Here is a 24,156-nt window from a genome sequence, read left to right as displayed (position 1 = left end):
CAAACAAATTGCAGCTATTTTAGAACTCTTTCTAATTTTCTTATTTCTAAATCATGCTTGAGGCTATTTTATATCCTCAAAAAGGGTCTTTGCAACCACAAGTTAAAGTCTTTTAACTTTCTTATTTTTCCTTCAGCTCCCTAAAGCTAGATGCTCTGAACACCCAGTTGCCACTTAAGTGCATGGAAAATCGTCAAAACCAGGCTCTGTACTTGTAAAAAAGCACCAAAAAGTAAGCTTGTTTGTTCCCGTTTGAACATGCATGTACAAATGCGGGTGCTGGTGTATCTGTGTGCACTGGTCCCACACAGAGATACGGTCGTTTGGGACCTTGCAGGCTGCGTCACGAACGTAACATAAAAAGCCCATCCGCCTCAGTCACTGCTGGTGAGCGCACACACGGTTTGTCATTGCGGTTGCGGGCTCTTTGTCACATCCCCCGCTGCGCTAGACCAGAAGCGAAAGGAAGCGCTGCAGACTTCGCCTCAGCTGCAGCTGCCCTCAGCACCACCGCACCGCATGCACCTTGCGCTTGCCCCTGCGCTCCCTGTGCAGCGCACACCGGTAGCCCTCGCTGCAGTGCTGGGACTAGCAGATACTATCGCTGCACCTCGCCCAACCCGGCGGCTCTCTGCACCCTGCGCTCGCTGAGGTGGCGAAACAAAATGGCTCTGCCACAGCTGCCCCGGAGGCGCCGTCAGCCGGCGGTCCCCCACCGGCTCCCCGGCGAGCGGCCGGCGGGGCCCTGCACCCTGGGGAGCGAGGCGGGAGGCAGCCGTCTGCCTCAGCGAGGTCATGCAAGGCCGCGGCCCCCGGCTCCCGGCACCCAGCACAGCGGGAGGTGAGGCAGGAACCGCGCTGGGCCGCGCCGGCGCTGGGGGAGGCAGCGGCGGCACCTGCCGCTCCCCCTCGCCTCAGCCGCCGCCGGCAGCGCCGCTCCCCCCCCGCCCCGCCCCGCCCCGCCCCGCCCCGCCCCGGCTGCCTTCGAGGGGGGAGGGCAGCCGGACGGGGGCGCTCAGCGGTCGGAGGGCGCTCCACCAATGGCCGTGCAGAAGGCTGGCCCCGGCGGGCGCGGATTGGCTCTCTGCGGCAGAGATGGGCGGGCTTGGCCGGGGCAGCCACATCTCCCGGGCTGCGCTTTTCAAACGCCGGCAGTGCGGGTGCGGCGGTTGGCGGGGCGCGGGGCGGGGTGCGGCGCTGCTCCGTGAGGGGCTTCTGGGGGCCCTGTGGCGAGAGGTGAGTGTGCCCCGGCCGGCGCTGCGGCTCCCGGCCTCGGCTGCCAAGGGTGAGGGCGGGCGGGTGGGTCCGGCGGTGCGCTCAGTGGGCGGCCGGAGCTTCGTGCTGCCTCTCCTGCCCGCTCTCTCGCCCCGGACAGCGCTAGCGGGGGTGCCTGTGGGTAGGGTTGGGGTACCGCCGGCCGCGTTCCGCCCGACGTCCCGCACTCGGGCGCGGCCAGTCCGCACAGAGCTCTCTGTGCGGTAGCAGAGTAGGGCAAGGCGGAGGCGAGGGCGTGCTGCGCGTCCTTCAGACTCGCTCCGGTGGGCGGCCGCGCAGGTTGCCACAGGGCTCGGCGGCCCCGGCGGGTTGCGTGGTGCCGGGGGCCTGCCACCCGTCACACCCGGGGAGGCGCAGACCCTGCAGCGGCGCGTCGTGTCCCGGTGCTGCTCCTCTTTCCGACGTCGTTTGCTGCACGTGTTGCTAGTCCGGAGCTAGGACTTGACCTCTGAAATAGTTACGTGAAGTGACTTTCTGCCCAGTTAAAGGTAGTTCAGGGGGAGGCTTCCTCTTTAATGGGAAGCTTGCAAATTTCAGTGAGATCCGTGCTTCTGATGTTTGTTACTCAACTCCACGGTGCAGTGTGCAACGGCGCAGGTGTCACTTTCAATTTTGGAAATAGTCAATGTATTAGAGCTTGTGCCATTTTTCATAGCTAACCGGATTTGAAGTTGGATCTAGTTCTCTTGAATAGATTATGTGCCTTATTGTGGTTTTCTGCCTGCTATGACTATATGTTTTTCCTTTATTATTGATGATACCAAGCTATAAAGAGGAGATGGTGTGCCTTACCAGAGAAACAAACTTAAGTCAACATAAGACAGTAGTTCTCCTTAATAGTCACTCTTTAAGGAGAATGACTGAAAGTGAGATCTTACATAGTGCGTTCGATAATAGCAAGCTCTTAATCGATTGGGTCAGTGTCTAATATACGTAAATCTCTTTATGCTAAAGTACTGCAGTAACAAGATAACTTTAACTGATAAACTGTTCAGTAAGTACAGCTCTGAGGAGAGTCATGTAAAATTTCAGGCACCTGAATCAGTCTCTTAAATGCTAAGCTGCCATATAACTGGGGAAAACGGAATGCATATTTGTTTGTAAGAAACTGTTTCATGCTTCTCATGTGCTACTTTGAAGATATTCTTAAACTCCATGGGGTTTTTGTGGGTTGGCTTCTTTTTGGTCTCCTGCTAAAGTATGAATCATGATTTAAATCCCAAATAGTTCGAATATGAATGTCCATGTTCCAAGAAGTGGTAATTTGAACAGTGCTTGGTGGATGCTGGATTATATTTGAATCATAACTAGTTTGAGTGCTCTCCCAGAAGTTTCTGATGCTGCACTTTTGTCATGTGAAGACTGAAAGTGTATTTCTGTAAGCTTGTTAACTGTATCTGAACTGTAACTTGTGTGTGATTTCTTTTTTTTTCTTTTCCATCACTAATAAAGGTAAATTTACATAGTAACTCAAAATCATTAATTAAGACTTTGGTTATCCTTCAGTAACCCTTCTCTGTCTTGCTTTTGCATTTTGCCTGAAGCAGTGCCTTAGGCCTATAAAATTGAATGCCAAACCCCAGTATTCTTACTTTTTTTAACAGTAGTAGAAATAGTGTGGGTGGGTGTATCTCCATAATGTGCTGTTCTACTGGTTTATTAAGGTAATTTAATCAAGAGTACTACATCATTTGGTTCTAAATGATCTGAATTTGCAAAGAGGATGTTGTCCATTCATGCTGCTTTCTGACAAATAATCTAGTGTTAAAATGAAGCTTAGATGAGCTCTGAGTGAGTTTAATAAGAATGTGAATCTTCTCACTGGGAAAAAAAAAAACCACCCTTTTTTTTTTTCCCCTCTTTGGTTAGCTGTTCTTGCTGTGTTACAGAGAACAAAAGGGAAGGAGTTTTGGTTAAGTCCCCTAGCAATACCAGTTAAAAGTGTGAACTTAAAGGAGTTGCTGGAAGTTACCAAGAATCCAAGGGAGATTTAAAACTTATTTTCAGGAAGCTTAAAAAAAAAAGTACATATCATTAATAGTTAAATAGTTCTTAGCATTTTTACTAGAACTGAAGCTTATGCCTAGTATGTTATGGATGTGGTCCAGGGAGGGGGGGGAAACTGACTCATCTGAAAAGTTAAAATAATTAAATACAAATCCATTTTCTTAGCATGTCGTGATTAGTATTCCTTTCAGATTTTATTTTTACAGAGGTTAAATGTGGTGGTTTTAGGTCACTACTAGGCAAACTTAAAGCTATTCTAGTCTGCCAGACCTAAACTCTAATATCTGTATACTTTCCTGTGCTGAAATTATGGAACACCCAAAACTGAATTGTTTTACTTTAACAGGTGACTGGTAGAAGCGGGAGACCTGCTCCTGACCATGTCAAGGAGAAAGTTGGAGAATAAAAGCCTTCCTGGCTTGTTAGCCACGTCTCTGCACACACAGATCAAGACGGACAATTTCCACAATTTTTATATGCTTGAATCGAAAGAGCTAGGACGGTGAGATTAATTCTGTTTATTTTATTAAGAGGAGTTTCTGTTGCAAGAGAGCTGTTTGTCCAGTGAGAGACCTTTTCTGGCGAGCTTTTATGGTAGTAGATGGGGAATGAAGTATGCCTCTCTTCTTCCTCATTCCCTTCTTTGCAGTATTCAACAGGTTCTCTAGGGACCAGGAAAAGATACTCTGAGGTGTAAGTTGCCAGCCTTTTCCATGTCAGATTTAGCCTGTTTTCATAGGAATGTAGATGTGGGATTATGTTCCTTTTCTTCCCTGTCTAGTCACAAATCGCATTCCAGGTACATAAACTAAAGAAAGGATAATATAGGGTAATACTGCAAGAAAAGAATGGGGATTTTGAGTTGGTTGTTAGGTTGATTTTTTTTTTTTTTTTTTTGAAGTCCAGCAAACACCTTCTCTCTCCCCCTTTCACCATCAAGCAATTAGTCTAAGTTTGTAACAGCCTGCTGTTTCAGAGTGGTTTTGCAGCCTATTTCCCTTGCTCATGTTTGCAATAGTAAAATAGGAAATAAACCCTTTGGTATTTATGGTACAGTTTCAGACATCTGAGTCAATGTGTTTTTGAGGTCACTGGGATAATTCATACCTTGAAAATACTCACTGAATTGGGTAAAAGCCATGCAAACATAATGCCATGGTTGTGTTTCCAAGCTCCTTGAACAGAAGTGGCATGGCTCAATCTCACAGTTCTTGTGCCTTGATGTGCTACATAGCAGTCTTTGGTACCTGCAAATAATTTTGTCAGTAGAAATGCTCATCTGTATATGATTTTGTAAGCTCTTCAGCCTTCATTGCTCTCTTGAGGTTTTGCTTGTTTGCCTTCCTGTAGCATGTGGTTTATCTGGTACACTTCTATAAAAATGCACCTTGCAGCCCTTAACTTGTCGATTTTCTTACCCCTCTGTCAGCTCTAGTTCTAAGTTGTGGGTGCTACAGAAGCAGTTTATATGCACCATCCTCTGTGTTCCAGTATTGTCAAGCAGCTGGATTTTCAGATTATGCAACCTGTGAGATGATGTCTAAAGCAAACAGAAGTATTGATTTTGTGTGGATTCCAAAATGGAGTCTTTAAAAGTTTCTGTACATGCAAAATCAAGCATAACAAAATAAGTGCCAAAATCTAAAGAAACAAAAGCAGAGCAGTATGTTTTCCAAACATACTGTTGACTTTTCCTGGCCTAAAAATGTCTGGTTTTTTTTTAATGTTTTAAGTATTTACAACCGTTTAAGTGATGTAAAATCCACCTTTGTAGCTTCCCCAAAAGATTTAACATGCTTTTTCTTTTCACTTGCAATTTTCTTTTTCCTCTTCATATTACTTAGTAAATGGTTCTTTTGTTCTTCTCTACTTAAGCCTCCCAAGTCCCATTTCTTCCTCCCACACCCTTATCTTTTAGGTCCTTTGGTATTTAAGACTGACTCATAAAGCAGGCAGGTTCTGTTTAGTGGGTTAAGTAGTTTTTGTCCCCAGTATGTGGATGGCTTGGCTTCTTTTGAAGTAGTTGAATTTCTGTGGTTTCTAACTTGGGATATCAAAACAACTTGAAATTGTTTTTTATCTCATAAAATTGGGCTATAAAGTGTGTGATGATTAAGGAGTTACTTTGCAGGCAAGGAGGAGTGAGACCTGCTTTGCATGCTTCAGTGCAGCACCTCAGATATGACATTTTGTATTTCTGGGGAAATTCCACTACTCTAAAGTAATATTTTTTTGTCTGATTTATCTTAGTAATTGGCACACTACAAATGCAGTACAAAGAAGTGGAAATTCTTACATGATTGATCTGAAGATACTGCTGACCCTTTAAAGCTGTTACACTCAGAGCAGCTAGAAGGAAGATATGCAGAAACTTATCAGGGAAGATCTCACTGTTCTCATGAAACTCAACCAGTTCCCCTTTTTTAATTTTAGAGAAACTTTTGTGGTTGATAGGGTGATGTGATGTTAAAACAAGAATGTAAGCTGTGGGGGAGTATCTTAAACTTGGCTATATTGCGAAATTCAGCTCAATAACTTAAAATGGTTAGCAATAATAAGCTGGTTTAACAATTTTTCACAATTGAGAAAGAACTTGGCCTTTCCAGGCTTACAGATAGTTGCTAAAATCAAGAGTGTGTATGTACCAAGCAGTAAATAGCTTTCATCTCTTAAATTAATTTTGCTTCTGACTTTAGAAGTTAACTTTATAAATTCAGTACTTTAAAAAAGGACAAATCCTATAATTGAGACTGAAAGAAATGATAGCAAGAAGCTGTTTTGTTGAATATATTTCTAGATTAAGTGTCAGTTTGTACAAACGATATTTAACATGGTTATTTGCAAATGGAAATCTCATTTTTCATTAAATGCTCCTACCTTTTTTTCATTAAATACTGAAGTCTACAGATTTTTCTCTAAAAAAGCCAGGCATGACTTTTTTTTTTTTTTTTTTTTTTTATCGGAAACTATAGCAGTAGGATTTAAGTGGGTTTAAGCTGAAACAGGGGAAATTTAGGTTGCATATAAAGAAGCTCTTTACTATGAGGGTGGTGAGGCACTGGAATGGGTTGCCCAAGGAAGTTGTGAATGCTCCATCCCTGGCAGTTTTCAAGGCTAAGTTTGACAGAGCCTTGGGTGACATGGTCTAGAGTGAGGTGTCCCTGCCTGTGGCAGGAGGTTGGAACTGGATGATCTTAAGATCCTTTCCAACCCCAACCATTCTATGATTCTGTAATATGTTCCTTTTAGGGATTGGGGTGTTTTTGCACCAGAAGGGCAAAGCCCTGCAGGGCAACATAGACCTTTCTACTAAAGGAGCTAATTTAGTTGAAATTAGCTCAGCTCAGATAGCTCATACTGATCTTCTTCTGGTTTTATGCTGTGGTAACAAAAAGTATGCATGGAAAAGCCTTTAAAAAAAACAGCCCAGAAGTGTAGATCTTGTTCTTTGTACGCAGTTTTAGAACTGTTTTTAGAACTTTATGCCACTTATTTTAGCTCTTCAAGCTCTGTTTGTTTGTTTTGGGTTGGTTGCTTTTTTTTAATCATGTTTTATCATTTGAAAACACTTTGCAAGTATCCATCTAGGCATTTCTGGGAATGCAGAATTTGTGATTATAAAACATTGTTTCTTCAGTTTATAACTTGGCTTAAAAAACTGCATTTCCCCCCTCCCCTCCCCCTTTTTTTTTTTCTTTAAAGGTCAGCTTGGTGTTTTAACTGCAGAGTGTGGTTTTTCTCTTATAAACACTTCTTTGCCAAAATACATTTTTGTTTCCATACTGAAACAGTTGGCTAGGAAAGAAAGCAGCACACTTTGTCTAACTGTAATTGAGGAAGAGAATGCTAAGTACTGGTGTCTTTCTGTTAAGATGTTTCTAAGCATTTTGTAGATGCCTGGTGGTTTTTTTAGTAGTATTGCATGGTCCATGAGGGTAAATTTTCTTTAAAAGTTCCTGCACTAAAGACCTTCCCCCCTGTCTGCAGCAACACAAATATGCTTTATTTTCTGTGTTCATCCTCTACATTTCACAAGGTTTTGCTTAGCTTGTTACTGTATCCTGTAGGTACTACAGTGTGGATAAAGATGGTTTTTTATATAGTATTTCCAGTCTGAAGCAAGTCGTGGGCAGCCTGGCAGAGTGTCATATCTAGCCATGCTTTAAGCAGGAGGTTTTGCTAGAGATGTCAAGAAGTCCCTTTTAACCTGGGTTGTTCTAGGATTCAGTGATCCTACATTGAGAATAACCATGTAACCTCATACTCTGATTTAATCTTAGCTAGTTTGTATAAAGGGAATTGTACTGGGTCTTGTTAAAGCTTCATCTAGCTTAGTATCCTTTCTCCTACAGTGGCTGAATGTGAATGCTCAGGGAATAGTATAAGAACAGGCCAGTCATGGCATTCCCCTGTAAATTTTTTTCTTGGTTTCCAGTTATTTGTCATGCTTCTTTATTCCTAATGGCAATTTACATACTTCTTATCTTTTAACATTTTCCCTTTTATTTTGTAGAGGAAGATGTGCTGTGGTTAGAAAATGTATAGCTAAATCCACAGGCCAAGAGTATGCAGCTAAGTTTTTAAAGAAAAGAAGAAGAGGTCAAGACTGCAAAGCAGAGATTCTTCATGAAATTGCTGTGCTTGAATTAATGAAGTCTAATCCTCACATAGTTAATCTCCATGAAGTCTATGAAACAGCAAATGAAATCATCTTAGTGTTGGAATAGTAAGTATGTCTTCATCCATGTTGCACGCTTGTAGTTACAAATCTGGCAATATACTCTAGTTTTTGCATGAGTTGCCTGAACACCTAGGAGGAATTACAACAGCACAATATTGTGTTAATATTTCATTATGTTAGCTTTATAAGCTCTTAGGGACTTTTTTAGTATAACTTATTTTCATGTAAATGGAAGAGTTGAATCAATTGATGTTAATTGGAATCTTTGGTTATGTTACATCCACAGCCAATGAATTATGTCAAACAATATGGAATAAGGTGTTTAAAAAAAAAAAATAGACCAAAATATATCATAGTTCTGCACTCAAAACATTTAAAAAAATGGACTGAAAGATTTTCAGTTTTGTTTTGTTTAGGTTTTTTTTGGGGTTTTTTTTTTTTTTTTTACATAAAGCTTTTGAAAAATGAAAAGAGTCATTTTCCTCCTGCACAACCTTCATAGACAATTCCATTTTGTTTCAAATTGGAATAGTTTTTGTGCCTTTAAATACTTCAGGTGGGTAATTTTAATTGAAACTTGCCTGTTTAATTTGAGCAGACTTTTTCTTCTGTTAGCTGGATTTTTGTAAAAAGCTCTGATCAATGTTCAGGTCAGGCTGACCTGATAGAAAATCTGAATACAAACTCTAGGGTGGAATTGTCTCTTTAGTCCTAAAGATTTTTATGCAAGCTGGCCAGAGAGGATGTTCTTGAATCTAGAAAGTGCACAGTGCTTTGATGCATCTTAAATCATACTGCCCCACTCTCTCCCCCCAAAAAGTAGCCATTGGTACTAAATACGCAGATTTCAGAGAAGCTACGAGCTGAGCACATCCATGTTCTGTGAATTTTACCTCAAGTCACCACTTGAGGCTGTCTGGTGACTGAAAAATTACAATTCTTTTGTGGGTTCTGACCTTCTAAATGTAGTACTTTTGTTGTCTTAAAAGGGTTTGGCTTTTGGAGCTTTTTCCTCCAAAATTCTGTATCTGTTTAGATGTCCCTGACACAGAATCACAGAATCACAGAATCCCAAGGGTTGGAAGGGACCTCAAAAGATCATGTAGTCCAACCCCCCCACAAGAGCAGGGTAACCTACAGTACATCACACAGGAACTTGTCCAGGCAGGCCTTGAATATCTCCAGTGTAGGAGACTCCACAACCCCCCTGGGCAACCTGTTCCAGTGCTCTGTCACTCTTACAGTAAAGAAGTTCTTCCTGATGTTAACGTGGAACTTCCTATGCTCCAGTTTACACCCATTGCCCCTTGTCCTATCACTGGATATCACTGAAAAAAGCCTAGCTCCATCATCCTGACACCTACCCTTTACATATTTGTAAACATTGCTGAGGTCACCCCTCAGTCTCCTCTTCTCCAAGCTAAAGAGACCCAGCTCCCTCAGCCTCTCCTCATAAGGGAGATGTTCCACTCCCTTAATCATCTTTGTGGCTCTGCGCTGGACTCCTTCAAGCAATTCCCTGTCCTTCTTGAACAGAGGGGCCCAGAACTGGACGCAATATTCCAGATGCGGCCTCACCAAGGCTGAGTAGAGGGGGAGGAGAACCTCTCTTGACCTACTAACCACTCCCTTTCTAATGCACCCTAAGATGCCATTTGCCTTCTTGGCCGCAAGAGCACATTGCTGGCTCATGGTCATCCTCCTATCCACCAGGACCCCCAGGTCCCTTTCCCCTTCGCTACTTTCCAGCAGGTCAACCCCCAACCTGTACTGGTACATGGGGTTGTTCTTCCCCAGATGCAAGACTCTACACTTGCCCTTGTTAAATTTCATCAAGTTTCTCCCCGCCCAACTCTCCAGCCTGTCCAGGTCTCGCTGAATGGCAGCACAGTCCTCTGGTGTGTCAGCCACTCCTCCCAGTTTTGTGTCATCAGCAAACTTGCTGAGGGTGCACTCAGTTCCCTCATCCAGGTCATTGATGAAAATATTAAACAGCACCGGTCCCAGCACCGACCCCTGAGGAACTCCACTAGTCACAGACCTCCAGCTAGATTCTGCGCCATTGACCACAACTCTCTGCCTTCTTCCTTTCAACCAGTTCTCGATCCACCTCACTACTTGATCGTCAAGCCCACACTTCTTTAGCTTATCTATGAGGATGCTGTGGGAGACAGTATCAAATGCCTTACTGAAATCAAGAAAAACTACATCTACCGCTCTACCATCATCCCTCCACCTAGTCACTTCCTCATAGAAGGCTATAAGGTTGGTCAAACATGACTTTCCCTTGGTAAAACCATGTTGGCTGCTCTTAATGACCCCCTCATCCTTTATATGCCTAGTGATGGAGTCAAGAATAAGTTGTTCCATCACCTTTCCAGGGATGGAGGTAAGGCTGACCGGTCTATAATTACCCGGGTCCTCCTTCTTGCCCTTCTTATAGACTGGTGTGACCTTTGCCATCTGCCAATCCTCAGGCACCTCGCCCGTTTCCCATGACTTACCAAAGATGATGGAAAGTGGCCTAGCAATGACCTCCGCCAGCTCCCTCAGCACCCGTGGGTGCATTCCATCCGGACCCATCGATTTACAGATGTCCAGTTTGCATAGCTGATCCCTAACCCAATCCTCATCTACCAAAGCAAACTCCTCCTTTGTCCTGACTCCTTCTGGGGCTATAGAAATCTGGGGCCCTCGGGGAGAGTCTGCAGGAGTAAAGATATTGGCTCTGAAAACAGGTTTAATTGGGGGTTTGAATTTGAATTCAAGTTATCAATCATGCTTCCTGTATGTGTAAATCTTTGTGTGTAATGTAAGGAACAAAAATGCAGTTCGTGAAACTATTCAGGAAGTCTCTCTCTAGGATTTCAGTTTCTCATACAAAGTACTTGAGAACTGTTAATGGTGGTCTGAATGCACCATGATAAATTCCTTCAAATCTGCCACAGAATCTAGCTTTCTTTCTTCCTGAAACTAGGTGTTCCCTAATATACTGTTTGTTGTTCCAAGAAGGCTAAAATACTAAATAATGTAGAAGTAAAATCCAGCTGACAAGTTCTGAACTTCTTGCTGAGAACAAGTACAAGTTCATATAGTAGCCATGATGTTTTTGTGCTTCTGTTTCAGCTCAGCTAACTGTCCTGCTTGTTAAAGGTCTGTAGTAAAACAACTTCCTCACATGCAGTGATGTTAATGGTCTATTTTATAGTAGTGTTCAGAAGTCTTGCAGTAAGTGTTCCTAGTTCTATTGGGATAAGCAAAGGGCTGATTATGCTTTTAAATTATGTCATCTGTAGCAGAATACATATTTTTGTTTGTGTTCTCATTATCAGAACTCTGAAGCAGTCCTTTAAAAGAATTGCAAGAAATGAGTCTCTTGCTCATAAAATAGTTAATAAGTATATCCCTTCTAGCTGTGTTTCTCTTCTTACATATGGTCCCTGGTGGTGTTGGGTTGTTCCTGAGCTGTACCTGCAGGTTCAAAGTTTTGAATTGTGTAGGATTCTATTAGGTTATTTTTCTGAAGATATGTATTTATGTGTGCTACAAGTCATCTGGTGATCTTTTTATTCGCTTTCTCAGTTGATGCTGAATTTGCTTGTTAATATCTTCCCTGAACTGGGGAGCCAAAACCAGGGTATTGCATTCTAGCTGTGGTCTAGCGGGAGTCACTTGCCTCAGCCTGCCGGCTCTGCTGCACTTACTACAGCCCAAGGTGCTGCTGACCTTTGCTGCATTCAGCTTCCTGGCTGCTAGGACTCCCAAATCCTATTCAGCTGAGCTGTTCTGCTCTTTAGTCATCTGTGTGTCCACCCATCCAGTCTGTAACATAGTAACTTGGATACAAGAATACTGTGGCAAACAGTGGTGAAAACAGTGTTAAAGTTGAGGTAAATGACATCCACTGCTCATCTACATTTTGTCATAAAGGCAAACAGAGAGGCATTACTGATACCTTGCATAGCTCCAGCAGATCACTGACTGTGTTTATCCATGTTATTCATTATCTAACTTTTTTTATACACTTATCATTTTGTGAACAATAAAATTCAGGCTTACTGGTAGGTAGTTTTGAGGCGGCTCTTTATCTTTGAGAGAGAGTATCTCCAGGTAGTTAGAGGAGGCTGAATAATTATGTCAAACCAAGCATGAAAGGAAACAGCTGACGCTGTGGCAGAGTATAGAACTGTAACTAACTAACCACATGCAACACGGTTATTTCCATGCTTCCTTTATGCTGTAATAGTAGGGGGTTTTATAAGCAAACAACAGCCTTTTTCTGAGGAAGACATTTGAGATCCTGTGTAAAAACATGGAGCTTGTCAATCTCATCTTTCTTAGTGTGGCAATGGTAGATTTCAATGTGATGGAGAAGAGTCCTTGTATTTCTGAATATTCTGTGTCTGCCAGAGTTCTGGAAGAACTAACTGACCAGGCAACTGCACCTTTAATCAGCAGCAACATGCTAGATGTGCTTCCTGGTACCTCTCTAATTTTTAGTCGTCCATCAGAATGGCAGGACCTAGGGTGGCGAGTATACAGTTCCCTCCTACTCCAGAAATAACCTTTAGCAACTCTGACTGTTCATTTTATTGTAGTTCATGCATTTACACCACAGCCACATAATGAAAAATAATGGTTTTTACTTGCAAATTCAGACTACTGCTGGGTTTTCTTGCTTTGAATTATTAATGGAACTCATCAAATGGAAGAAATTTTAGATTTGACTTAAAGAGAGGCTCCTTTTGGTACAGAGTGACGATAGAACCAACCTTCCTGCGGCATCTTCATACTTGCTTACAGGAAAGTATGCTTGAGGGTGCCAAAGCATTATGAGGTTGTCTGCCATGAAGTTCCATTTCATTATCTCAGAAAAGCATAATCAGATTTTTTTTCCCCCCTAAGTGCTTATATTGTGTGTCTTGGCATAAGTGTGTATTTAGGAAAAAAAGTAATAATCCCAGTCTTTCTGAGAAAATGAATATATGTTATGTACATTGGTACTATGCATAAAATTTTTCCTCACTTAAGCTTGAAAATTCAGACTTGATATGTAAGTGTTCTTGGATGTGTTTCAGTGCTGCTGGAGGAGAAATATTTGACTTGTGTGTCCCAGATCTGGATGACAGAATTGGGGAAAGGGATATTGTAAGACTTATAAGGCAGATACTTGAAGGACTTCGCTGCTTGCATGAAAACAACATTGTTCATCTGGATTTAAAGGTGAGGCTGCAGCAGAGTTTTTATTTTAGTACTTTATATTTGATTTGATTTAATATTGTGATAATTTGTTAAATACGTAACAGAAAATTATGAGAAAATATACTAGTGATTAACTCTTTCAAACTTAGTAATAAGTATTGCATAATAGAAAATGATAAGTAATTTAGTACATTGGTGAGTTTTGCAGCTTTTGTTTTTATTAATTGAGAATCAAATCTTTCCTGTTCTAGCCTCAAAATATTTTGCTGAGCAGTGTCAATCCTCTTGGTGATGTCAAAATAGTAGATTTTGGTATGTCTCGGAAGCTTGAGAATTCTGGTGAACTGCGGCAGATCATGGGAACGACAGAGTATCTAGGTATGGAAGAGTTGCTTCGCAATCTGTAATGTGTGGTTTTGAGAAAGCAGAAACACTTCATATAGTGTGTTTATCTACTTATCAGTCATTACTGGAGAAAGAGCAACAGGACAAGGCAACATGTTCTGAGCTGTTCTTAGAGTAGTCTACAAATATTTCCACTAGAAAAACCCCACCAAATTATATCAACAAGTACACCTCTAATTTCATGCTATAGTATTTACTGCTGCTGTGATGCACACTCTTAAATCAACAGGAAATTTTGGCTGTTGTATTTCAACTCTAATCAAAAGAATTTAACATTAGCATGCACAAAGAAATGTTCTCAGAATGAGGAATGCTGTTCAGTATGATGATTTAATGAGATAAAAATAATCCTTGGAAAGGGAAGGATTGCCAATAACATTTGGCCCTCTCCGAGGGGCAGATTTCCTTAACGATTTGCCTACGCCAATCTCAAGACCACTTAAATCTGTAGTCAGTAACTTGTTACCTAGCATATAAGGAAGAAGTTCTTTACTGTAAGGATGGTGAGGCACTGGAATGGGTTGCCCAGGGAAGCTGTGAATGCTCCATCCCTGGTGGTGTTCAAGGCCAGGTTGGACAAAGCATTGGGTGGCATGGTTTAGTGTGAGGTGTCCCTGCCCATGGCAGGGGGGTTGGAACTTGATGATCTTAAGGTCCTTTCCAACCCTAACTATTCTATGATTCTATATGCTAACAGCCACCAAGCCTAAAATTGGCTTGGTCATCTGGCTTTGCAGCGTTAGCCTGCTGAAGTCTATGCCTTCCCCTTGAAAAGCTATACACTTGAAAACCAGTTAGAAGACTGTATTATGTGCGTGCATCTGATTACAAAATATCTTGGGATTTGGAATATGCACAGAATAGACTTTAGGCCATATAATGCCTAAAGTGTGCCTATTAGCGTGAACCAGTTAAGCATCAGTGTGTCTAATCAAATGGAAATAACATTTTTCCACCTTTGTGGCTTGAAAATAGTAAACTTGATTATTGAAACTGCATGGTTAGATTCATAATGGTTGGCCGAATACCTGCCAGAAATGTGGTGTATGAAAATTCAAGGCCACTTGAATAAATACATTAAAGTGTTTTTATCCTCTTCATCTCTTTGTCTAGCTCCAGAAATCTTAAACTACGATCCCATTACCACAGCTACAGATATGTGGTAGGTTGTACATAATTCATTTTATTCAGGTAGTCATGACCATTTAACAATCCAGACTGGAGCCAGATCCAGACTCTGGAGTTCTATCTGAGTTACTTCTGGTGGGTTGACCAGAAGAGGTCAAGCTGGGAGGGGAAGGAGCCCTCAGGATGTAACTTGGGGCTTACAGGAATTACTGTATATGGGTCTGTTGCACACCTAGTAGGGAATACAGGTGGCTTGTAAGCATGCAGAGTATAGGTATTTGTTCTAAGGGAACAATAACTGATTGGATAGTATACTTTAGGCATTAGCTGCTCTTGGATGAATTGTTTCAGGTAGCAACTACTCTTGGACACTCCTCCCTCCCCATTTTTGTATCATTAAATAATTTTATTAGACAAATGAGAAGTGTTTTAACTTTCTACCTCTTACCTTTAGAGCAGTATCTGCAGAATGTGTCATAAAAAATGAGACAAATGTCTTAAACTGATCCACAACTTCATTAAGTATACTTTTGTAGCCTATTAATTTCATGAGCTGTTAGTGTAAAGCTACCTTTGAGATCTTTCCTTAAAACATTTTTGAGCATCTAAATAATGAAGTTTTAAAAGTTGCTGTGATCTAAAATTAACTCCTTGAAATTCTCTGTTCATAACAGCAATTATATCTGTTTGTGAATGGGGTTTTTTATTTATTTGCTTGCTTTTTGGAAAAACACACAACCAAACTATTGGTGCTGTACTCAGAATGACACACTCAGGGTGCATGTTTCCCCACAAATGAGGACTAAAGTTTGATCTGTCAGATCACAAACCCATTTTTATTACTCATCAAGAAACTAAGATTTGTAATAAATCACATGATGATGTGGTATTCATGCTCATGTTCTTGGGGAAAAAGATTTCAGCACGAGGATATTGTTACACAACTGTGATGTCAGTGATACAGAAAGGTTGACTAAGTCTCAGTGATTGTTACTTCATCCAGAATTGTAGTGCAAGATGGGTTTTATTTACATGTGAATTAGAAAGTCTATCTTGTTGCAGTTCTAATGTCTAGAATTGCCCATAAGACTGGGCTGTGTAAAAGCAGTATATTTCAGTTTCCTAGCAATCTCAATGGGAGGAAAAAGTTGTATTAAAAGCAAGCAATTTTCAGAAATCCTTTTATTGAGATACATACATAGCTTTCCTTGTGTGTGTATGTCCTTGAAACACAGAAAACTGAGGTGTTGCGTGATGTATGCCACACTCAGAGAATTAGAAACATCAGGAAGTTAGATCTGCAGGACAATAAATATATAGGGTATACTGTTTAGGTATCCTAGTAGGATTATTCATTATGTTTTTTCTTTGTCTCAGGAACATAGGTGTAATTTCATACATGCTGCTGACGCAAGAATCTCCATTTGTTGGAGCTGATAATCAAGAAACTTACCTTAATATATCTCAAGTTAATGTGGATTATTCAGAAGAAACGTTTTCATCAGTTTCACAGCCTGCCAAAGACTTCATTCAAAAACTCCTCATAAAAAATCCAGAGTAAGTGACAAACCCCCCTGGGCAAGAATCTTACCTTTTATGTTTGTGGAGCACCTAGAAAAAGTGAATGTTAATTTGGGAGCTTAATACCACTGATAGGATCAGGCAAGCATTTCACAATGCATTGGTGATTATCTGTAGGTTTATGCCTTTCCATAATGTATGGAAATGATCTCTGGTTCACTGTCTGGCTTTTCTTATAGTCAGGCTTGTGCTTTGAGCTTCATAATTTGAGTTTCTTTATATTTTCATTCAAAGGACAGCTTACTAACAAATCTGATAAAATATATTCTAGAAAGGTCACATTCTTGGCTATAATTTAACCTTTTATTGTGCAACTTGGAGAGACAAAATGCAATCTCTTTGCTGTGCTTTCTTGTTTCCTGACTTATCTTTAATGCATCTTTCTATTTTAATACATTTTATATAAAAAAAAACCCAACTTGGCAGTCTTCTGACTGAGCAAACAGTCTTCAAGAATACATAGTTCTGCCATGTTCAGTCTCTTAAAAAATGTTCTTGATAAAAAGTACAAAGGTTTGGTTTGTAAGGCACACTTATGTAACTTTATAGACATTAACCATGTCTGCACTTGCTGCATAGTGTTGAATTTGGATTATTTTTTTTTTTTAGCTGTTGCAGCAGCAAATGTAGTAAAAAGCAGCCAACCAAAAAACCCCCACTGCCACATGCCAAAAAAACCCCCCAACCTGAACCCATAAAATCAAACCACCCAAAACCACCACCCTGAAAGATATATATGGGGGAACAGTATTTAGTGGAGTCAGTTAGTCATGTTCTACTAGGCATGGTCAGGCACTACCAGTTACAGTGCTCAGTATTGTCATTTGTGGTGAGACAGTAGTCCCTCTGCTTCAGAGAGCCTGTGGCAAGCAGGAGTGTTCCTGTTGTCTAGTTGAGAAAGAGGCTCTTTGGTGAGAGGGGACAGTGGTATCTATAAAGTGCCTACTTTGAAATAAGAACTCTATATAGAAGAGTCCTTTCTGTTTTGGCATCTCATATAGAGGGTTTGTCAACATCTAGAATAATTCTTGAGAACCATAGTATCATGAGGGAAACAATTATGGAGAGCCTGATTTGATAAATGTTAGTGTGGACCTACAGGATGTTTGACATTGTCACAGTCACTACTGGCTTTCTTGCTTCTGGCCATCTTGATGTCTTCATTATATCCTCAATAACCTTCCTCCCCATTCTGATTCTTGATGACAGTAACTTCTTGAATCTTAAGAGGAAAAATGTGTCCTGAGATAGTCAGCTCTGTAAAGTTAAAGGTCTCTGACCAAAAAATATTCACATGTTCTGGTAACGTTAAGGACAAGTAGCAGACTGCTGCGTTTCTAGCAAGTTCTGTGGAATTTAACAATGCAGAACATGATGAAAACTGTAGTAGTGCTATACTAGGTTATCCAAAGGAACAAGTTTTGTTTGGTAGTAACTACGCTTTGGAAGGGCTTACACCACATAAATTGCAAGAGTAAAACACTGCTAAAGTTGGATAGTGTTGATGACGCCATGTTATTTGGCTCTCCTTGAAAACTTAATGACTGAATATTCATTAACCTATTTACAATGGTCTGTATAAAACATAGGACTTCAAAAGCATAAGCTCAGGCACATTTATATAGACAATGTTGAAAACATTCCAAGGGACTATGAATACCAGCTGAGAAATGCCTGCTCCTTGTTCTGATGAAAAGTTACCAGTTCTGGCATTCAGCAGTAGAGAAGGCTGTCAACTAAAATTTAGATGCATGTTGCCAATACATAACTATGGTGGGGTCTAATGTGTTTTGTAGTAGCTGTGGTACTGGTGGAAAAGCAGGAGTATTAACTCCATAGTGCCAGAGCTATTTAAATATGTTTTTAGTATTTCTGAAATGAACTTAAGGAACTTTACCCTTTTCTCTTTAAAAGGCAAAGACCCACAGCAGAGGCCTGTCTTTCTCATCTGTGGTTGCAGCAAGGGGAGTTCATACTCTTGTGTAGCCCTGAAGAAACTTGCTGCCCTTCTCTAATGCCAGGACACACCACAAAATGGTCAGAAGAGCGGAATGTAAAATCTAGTTGTAATGGTACCTGCAGCAACAAGGAAGACAAAGAGAACATTCCAGAGGACAGCAGTATGGTCTCCAAACGTTTCCGTTTTGATGATTCGTTGCAGTATCCCCAAGACTTCATGACAGACTTCATATGTTAATGTGTAATATAGACTTTAATAAAATGGATTTAGCATAATCTGTTCCAGTGGCGAATATAAGATTATAGCTTGCCAATTTGTGCAGCATTGGCATACTAGAAATGCACTTTGATTCTTTTATGCTGGTGCTTCCTTTTCTGTCCGTTGCTGGCAATGGATTTAACTCCTGAAAAACTGGGGTTGGTTGCGCCAGTAAAATGAATTATTTTTTTTTAAGAAGATTTAAATAAATATTTTTGCACTTTCCAAGTTTTAGTCCAAAAATCATGCCAGTGTGAACAAACTAAAACCTGAAGATGAGTTTGTTTCAGCTTGAGCTTTGCCAAACAGTGGTTGAATACATGCACGCTTTTATGACTAGCCTTAAGAAATTGGTCTAAGCAGGGAAACCGAATCTAGCTGTCCTACTGGGCTTACTTGTGACCATTCTTGTCACTTTAAATGGGAGCTGAAGTTGGCATGTTTTGGGAATACAGTACATCTGTTGGGGCCATTTTCAAAACCACTTTCTGTCTAGGATCATTAGTAGTTAAGGAAATGTTTCTGCCTTACTGATCTGGTCCACTTAGGAATTATAATGCATACTCTGTGTGTTTCCTAACAGGAAAATGAGTTGTATTTCTTCAGTGGTGAATAGAAAATGGGTAGATTGTCAGTCCTTGTGCTAGTGGTCCGTTGCTTCTTATCAGTAAGTTATATTTGGAGAGGATGAGGGTCCCATGCTGATCTGAATATTTGATAAACTAGTTTGCTTTCATAAAACCTCTGAAATAGCATCATCTACCTATATTGACCTATTCCTCATCTTAAACAAAACCCCCAGCCAAGCAAACAGACAAAAAAAAACTGAAGAAAAAAAAACCTAACCCCAAACAAGCCAAAAAGCCTCTTGAAGAGTTAAAAGTATCAACTGAATAAACTGAAAATAACTGGTTTTGCCAGTGAAGCTGCAATTAAAAGCTTTTCATTATGCCCCTGTAATGTAGAAGTGCAGTGCATCTTTCAGTCACGTATTGTTCTCCATAATAATTTAGCTTCATGCCTGCTCTAAGAAATGGACTGCAGTGTGTTAGTGTTTAAAGACAAACTACTTAATAATTGTTTGAAGCCTTTATATTTGGTTTGTTTATTGGTTTTATTGTGTTTTGTGAGGGTTTTTTGTTTTTAATTGTATCCTTTTCACTTCCTGTTTCTAGGCTCTGAGGAAATAATGCCTATGCCAGTTTTAAGCAAATACCAGTCATGCCTTAACAGCCTGAAACTAATACTGACAAGATAAAATCTTAATCGTAACACTGAGGCTGGAAGTCTTTTTGTGTAGGGAATGTATTAAAACTCTTGTAAATAGTTTAAAAGTAAACAGCACTTTAAAATACTTCTGGGATTTTCCACTCCTTAGAGCTTAGACTTAATTGTCTTTGATTTGGATTTGCGTTGTTTTGTATAATAAAGTATCGCAACCTGAAGTGCGCCTGTGGGCTTGTCAATAGGCAGGTTGAGGTTCTGGAACAACATAGGATTGAGGTGAACATAATGAATGGTAAAAGGTTGTGTTTTACTTCTCTTCACACAAGGAAGGAACAGGGTTTTTTTTACAAAGAGATTTCAATGTAAGGTACCGCCATAAAACAGGGGAAAATTCAGGACTGTTGTCTTTATTTGGGGTGACCCTCATGTTGACAAGTGAGAAGTTTACTAAGGTGTAAGGCATGTAAGACTATTCCAGCTTACTTTGTCAGAAGAAGTCTTCCAAGACTTAATCTCGTGTGAAAGGAAGTAAAAAATATATTCAGCACATACGAAGCTCAGGTGCCTAGGTATAAATGAACCACACTGAGTCTCCTCTGTATTACTCCTCATGTAACTTTTTATCAGTAATACTGATAATATATATAAACTGACTTTGCTGGAGGCGGTTGCTGAATTGTTTTCAGGTACCTTATACCCTTACTTTTCAAAGGCCTTGGCTTTTTTCTAGTGGAGTCTTAACCTTTTGTTTTTTCCACCAGCATGGAGTCCAGTTTGAACTGGATAAATTAAAAATACAAACTTTTATCCATATTGAGAAGTTAAATTTCATGTAAGGAAGAAAATATCAAAAGCTGTGGCAGGTAAAGGTAGAAAGGTGTTTATAAAATTGTTACATTTTGAAATACATTACTGATCTGGAATTGCAACTGGGAAGCTTGTGAAAGTCTTCGTACATTGGTATTCTATTTTTAACATCTGGAAAATGAAGCTGAAAACATGCCAGCACTTTATGACAAAGTTGTTGTTCTTAAGATTTTTATCCTGGTATCTCATGTTTACATTTCTTACGACTTTTGGAGCTAACTTATCTGTACATTAAAATAAATGAAAATTTGTCTTATCCAAGGAACTGAAGTTTTGAAGACTTTATTTGTACTTAAAATATACCTTGAATCAGATTTTCTTTGGATCAGAGCATTTATTTAAAAGTATTATTGTTCATGCAAACTTCAGCTGAATGTAAATATATACATTGTAGACAACTGCTTCCATCTTGCTTTCTGCCATATTACTGGGAGTTACCAAGTATAAACGAGTGATGAATAATATTTCTAAGATGATTGAAGTCATCTCTGTGCAGTTCATGACCTTTTTCTATAACAAAAAAAATAAATAAATTTGCCTGTTTTTCAAAACTTCTGTGTTTTCGTTTCTTCAGACTCAGAAAAGGAATTACACTCAAAAGAGGTGGTAACCTTTTGTGGCCTGGATAATGCATTTCCTACAAAGGCATGTTTTGTTGATGAAATGAAAGCTTTCTCATGGTTAGAAATGCATAAATGGGCTTTATTTTTAATGAAAGCAATAGTGTATTCATGTGCTTGGTTTGCTGCATTAAGTTCAAAATTGTCTGAATATTTATATTCCCTGTATTGCAGGTTCTTACCAGTATACCGCCTGCTTTTTCTCTTGTTCTAAGGCATCTACGAAACTTCTCTGTTTAGTAGTGATATGAGACAGCTTGATATTTCTGCCTTCTCAGGAAGTCTTCGAAGGAAGGAGACATTAGAAAAATGCATCATCTAGGTAACAGCTGAGCATCTTATCAGGACAGTTGTGCTTGTACTCTTGCCAAGTAAGGTAAGTTATTGCCAGAAAAAATATTTTAAAATTGGTGCACAGTAGAAGTGTGCAATTACATATTTGTTTCAGAAAGCAATCATCCTGTGCCTTAACCTGGCAGCTGACAGATTTGAAAATACTGTTTGGACCACTGAGCACTGGAGAAGTGAGATACATAATGAGTCAGTGTGTAGGAAGTCTACCAAATGAATGGTGGCATCATAAAGCTGAACTGCTGAGTCCCCTACTACTGTGTGAGAGTATAAGGAAATTTCTTAACTAAAAGCAGGTACATAAGAATTCCTACGTGGTTAGCCCATGTAGTGATTGAGGAATACAACTTTGAGACACAAGTTGAAGGCATCTCAGAAATGAGATTCCATTGCATTCAAACATCTTGTTCCATTTTCATGCTAGTTAATGTTTTGCAGTCTGCCATGTGAAACCTCTGGGGAAGAAAAAATCCCTTCCTGAAACTATTTTTAAGGAAATACCCAAATCTGAGAACTTTAATTTTTGTGCACGCAGGAGTTATTACATTTGTTGTACTTTCAGACATTATTTATTTGCTCCAATCATAACATACAAAGCATGCCAGTACTTTGGTTCAAAATTAAAGGATCACTTTTTTCACTTTAAAGAGAAAACATCTGGTCAGGAAAACACTTCACTGTGTGTAGTATTTTGGCTTATGTTTTGAATACTTTTTTGAATACTTTTGCCTCTGCTTAAAGAGAGAAAGAAATGTATTCTTGAATACCCCGGAATTTAACTGAGGCATCAAGGTGAATAAAACCCCAGCATCACTGAATGTTCCAGAAAATGAAAACTTAGCGATAAAAAAATCACCTATGGCTTCTCCTTCCTGGGTTTAATTTTACTGTCACTGATCCTTTTATTCTTCATCCTTTCACTATTTTATTCTTTTGATCTTATTTTTATTGCTGAAGTTAGATTTAGATTGTTTAGATTGTTTTGTTAGGTATGACTGTGGGATTTCAGATGAAAGTCATGTTAACCACAGGAAGGCAAAAAAATTAGCTTTAAACCATTATTTTCTGCTGTGTCCTCCTGTGGCCTTGGAAATGCTGATTAAAATCAGCTGGTATTGCATTTGTGTTAGTCAAATGGGTTTAACTGGTCACTGCAGGAAAAGAATGAAATGGGGGGGGGGGAAGAATGAATAGCAACACAGATAGTTGTAGTTCTCTGTAAGAATGTTCTGTTAATGAAAAATACTCTATATACAAATACGATTTTCTCTGTAACATTCTTACTGTTAGCAACTTAACTGTGCCTTTCTTCTTCTAAAGTGTATAAGTATGTGAGCTATTTCCAGTTTCCTAATCAAATGATGAAAAACCAAAATGTCACTTCCTAGGAAAAGGAGTCACAACATCCAACAGTATGCAGTGATGTGCTCTAAACATGCTACTGCCTTCTGTAGATACACTAGATAGTAGTTGAATGATTCAGTATTAAATAGAAATAGCAAAGATTTCCCTTTGCATGTTTTCCAGCTAGACTGTTACGTATTATAGCCAGTACAGTGTACAGCTTGTTTGAATCTCCCTAAGATATGTTGAGTATGAGGGCATTTCTCATTTCAAAATCAAAACCAGGCTTTGGTACTCTTTCAGAAAATGACTGGGAATTCCAAGTGATGTTGGATTTTCTACAGCTGGACAAAGCAGAAATACCCTACTGTTCTTTGCCTGTGGTATTTTAACAAAGGTACTTTTATGATTAAAACTTGATATATGGACTCATAAAGCTCTATGTACAGTTCACGAGGTTGGTTACAGGCCTGAATCATTTATAGGGATTTTCCTAGTAAGCTAACTCCACTGTAAACTGTAATGCTACCTTTTTTGTATTGCTGTGAAAAATGTAACAAAACCTCTCATTTGAAATTCACAAGCTACATAACATAGCAACAACTCTTTCAGATCCTATTGAAATGCAGACCTGGTCCCAGTGAAGTGTTAGAAGCCATACAGACCATACCCATTTAGATAGGTCAAAGCATTCATAATGTGAGGAACACCCATTAACTACCAATGAAACTGAAAAAGATTTTATTTTCTTGTACTCTTTAATTTACTGAGGGGAACAGGCTCTTTAAGTCCCAAGTTGATTTTGCACATGGTGGCCTGATGCATGGTGCAGCACCTGAAGAAATATTTGTTTGCTGTTGTGGTTTTGACACCCCAGTCCAGCCATTAGAGCTGATGATTTTGCAAGCACAGCTGAGTTCTTTTGCGTGTTCAGTTGGAGCACGTCTCAGTGCCTTGCCTAAAGATAAGCACCTGCATTCACTTATTGATACACATCACTTAATTTAAAAGGCAAGAAGGAACACCTGCCTGAACAGCAGTGAATGGTACCTCCTACTCAAACCAATTGTAACTATCCTTACTTACCTGAACTTGGCAGGCCGTAGAAGGGCCTTCACTACAAGAGGGACACTGAGGTGGTAGAGCAGGTCCAGAGAAGGGCGTTGAAGCTAGTGAAGGGTGTGGAGAACATGTGTGATGAGGAATGGCTGAGGGAAATGCTGTTGTTTAGTCTGGAGAAGAGACTTTAT

At 40.1% G+C, this 24,156-nt stretch overlaps 1 protein-coding gene across 1 annotated transcript; it reads left to right on the top strand.

The window, feature by feature from the left end:
- The first annotated feature begins 1,132 nt into the window (after positions 1-1,132).
- STK17B (serine/threonine kinase 17b) lies at positions 1,133-21,142 on the top strand. Its single transcript, XM_065669960.1, has 8 exons — positions 1,133-1,236; positions 3,629-3,784; positions 7,796-8,008; positions 13,042-13,186; positions 13,417-13,543; positions 14,684-14,732; positions 16,076-16,255; positions 18,194-21,142. The coding sequence occupies exons 2-8, from the start codon at positions 3,663-3,665 to the stop codon at positions 18,474-18,476; spliced, it is 1,119 nt and encodes a 372-aa protein (XP_065526032.1). The 5' UTR covers positions 1,133-1,236; positions 3,629-3,662; the 3' UTR covers positions 18,477-21,142.
- The last annotated feature ends 3,014 nt before the right edge of the window (positions 21,143-24,156 follow it).

This window comes from Lathamus discolor, chromosome 3, assembly GCF_037157495.1.
Source record: "Lathamus discolor isolate bLatDis1 chromosome 3, bLatDis1.hap1, whole genome shotgun sequence".
Taxonomy (NCBI): Eukaryota; Metazoa; Chordata; class Aves; order Psittaciformes; family Psittacidae; genus Lathamus; species Lathamus discolor.
Note: the sequence above shows the minus strand (reverse complement) of the source record. Positions and strands in the feature narration are given on the sequence as shown.

Coding starts and splice junctions, on each gene's coding strand:
- STK17B (XM_065669960.1), top strand. CDS start 3,663: ATGTCAAGGAGAAAGTTGGAGAATAAAAGCCTTCCTGGCTTGTTAGCC. Junction 3,785..7,795: donor GAATCGAAAGAGCTAGGACG/GTGAGATTAATT, acceptor TTTATTTTGTAG/AGGAAGATGTGCTGTGGTTA. Junction 8,009..13,041: donor ATCATCTTAGTGTTGGAATA/GTAAGTATGTCT, acceptor GATGTGTTTCAG/TGCTGCTGGAGGAGAAATAT.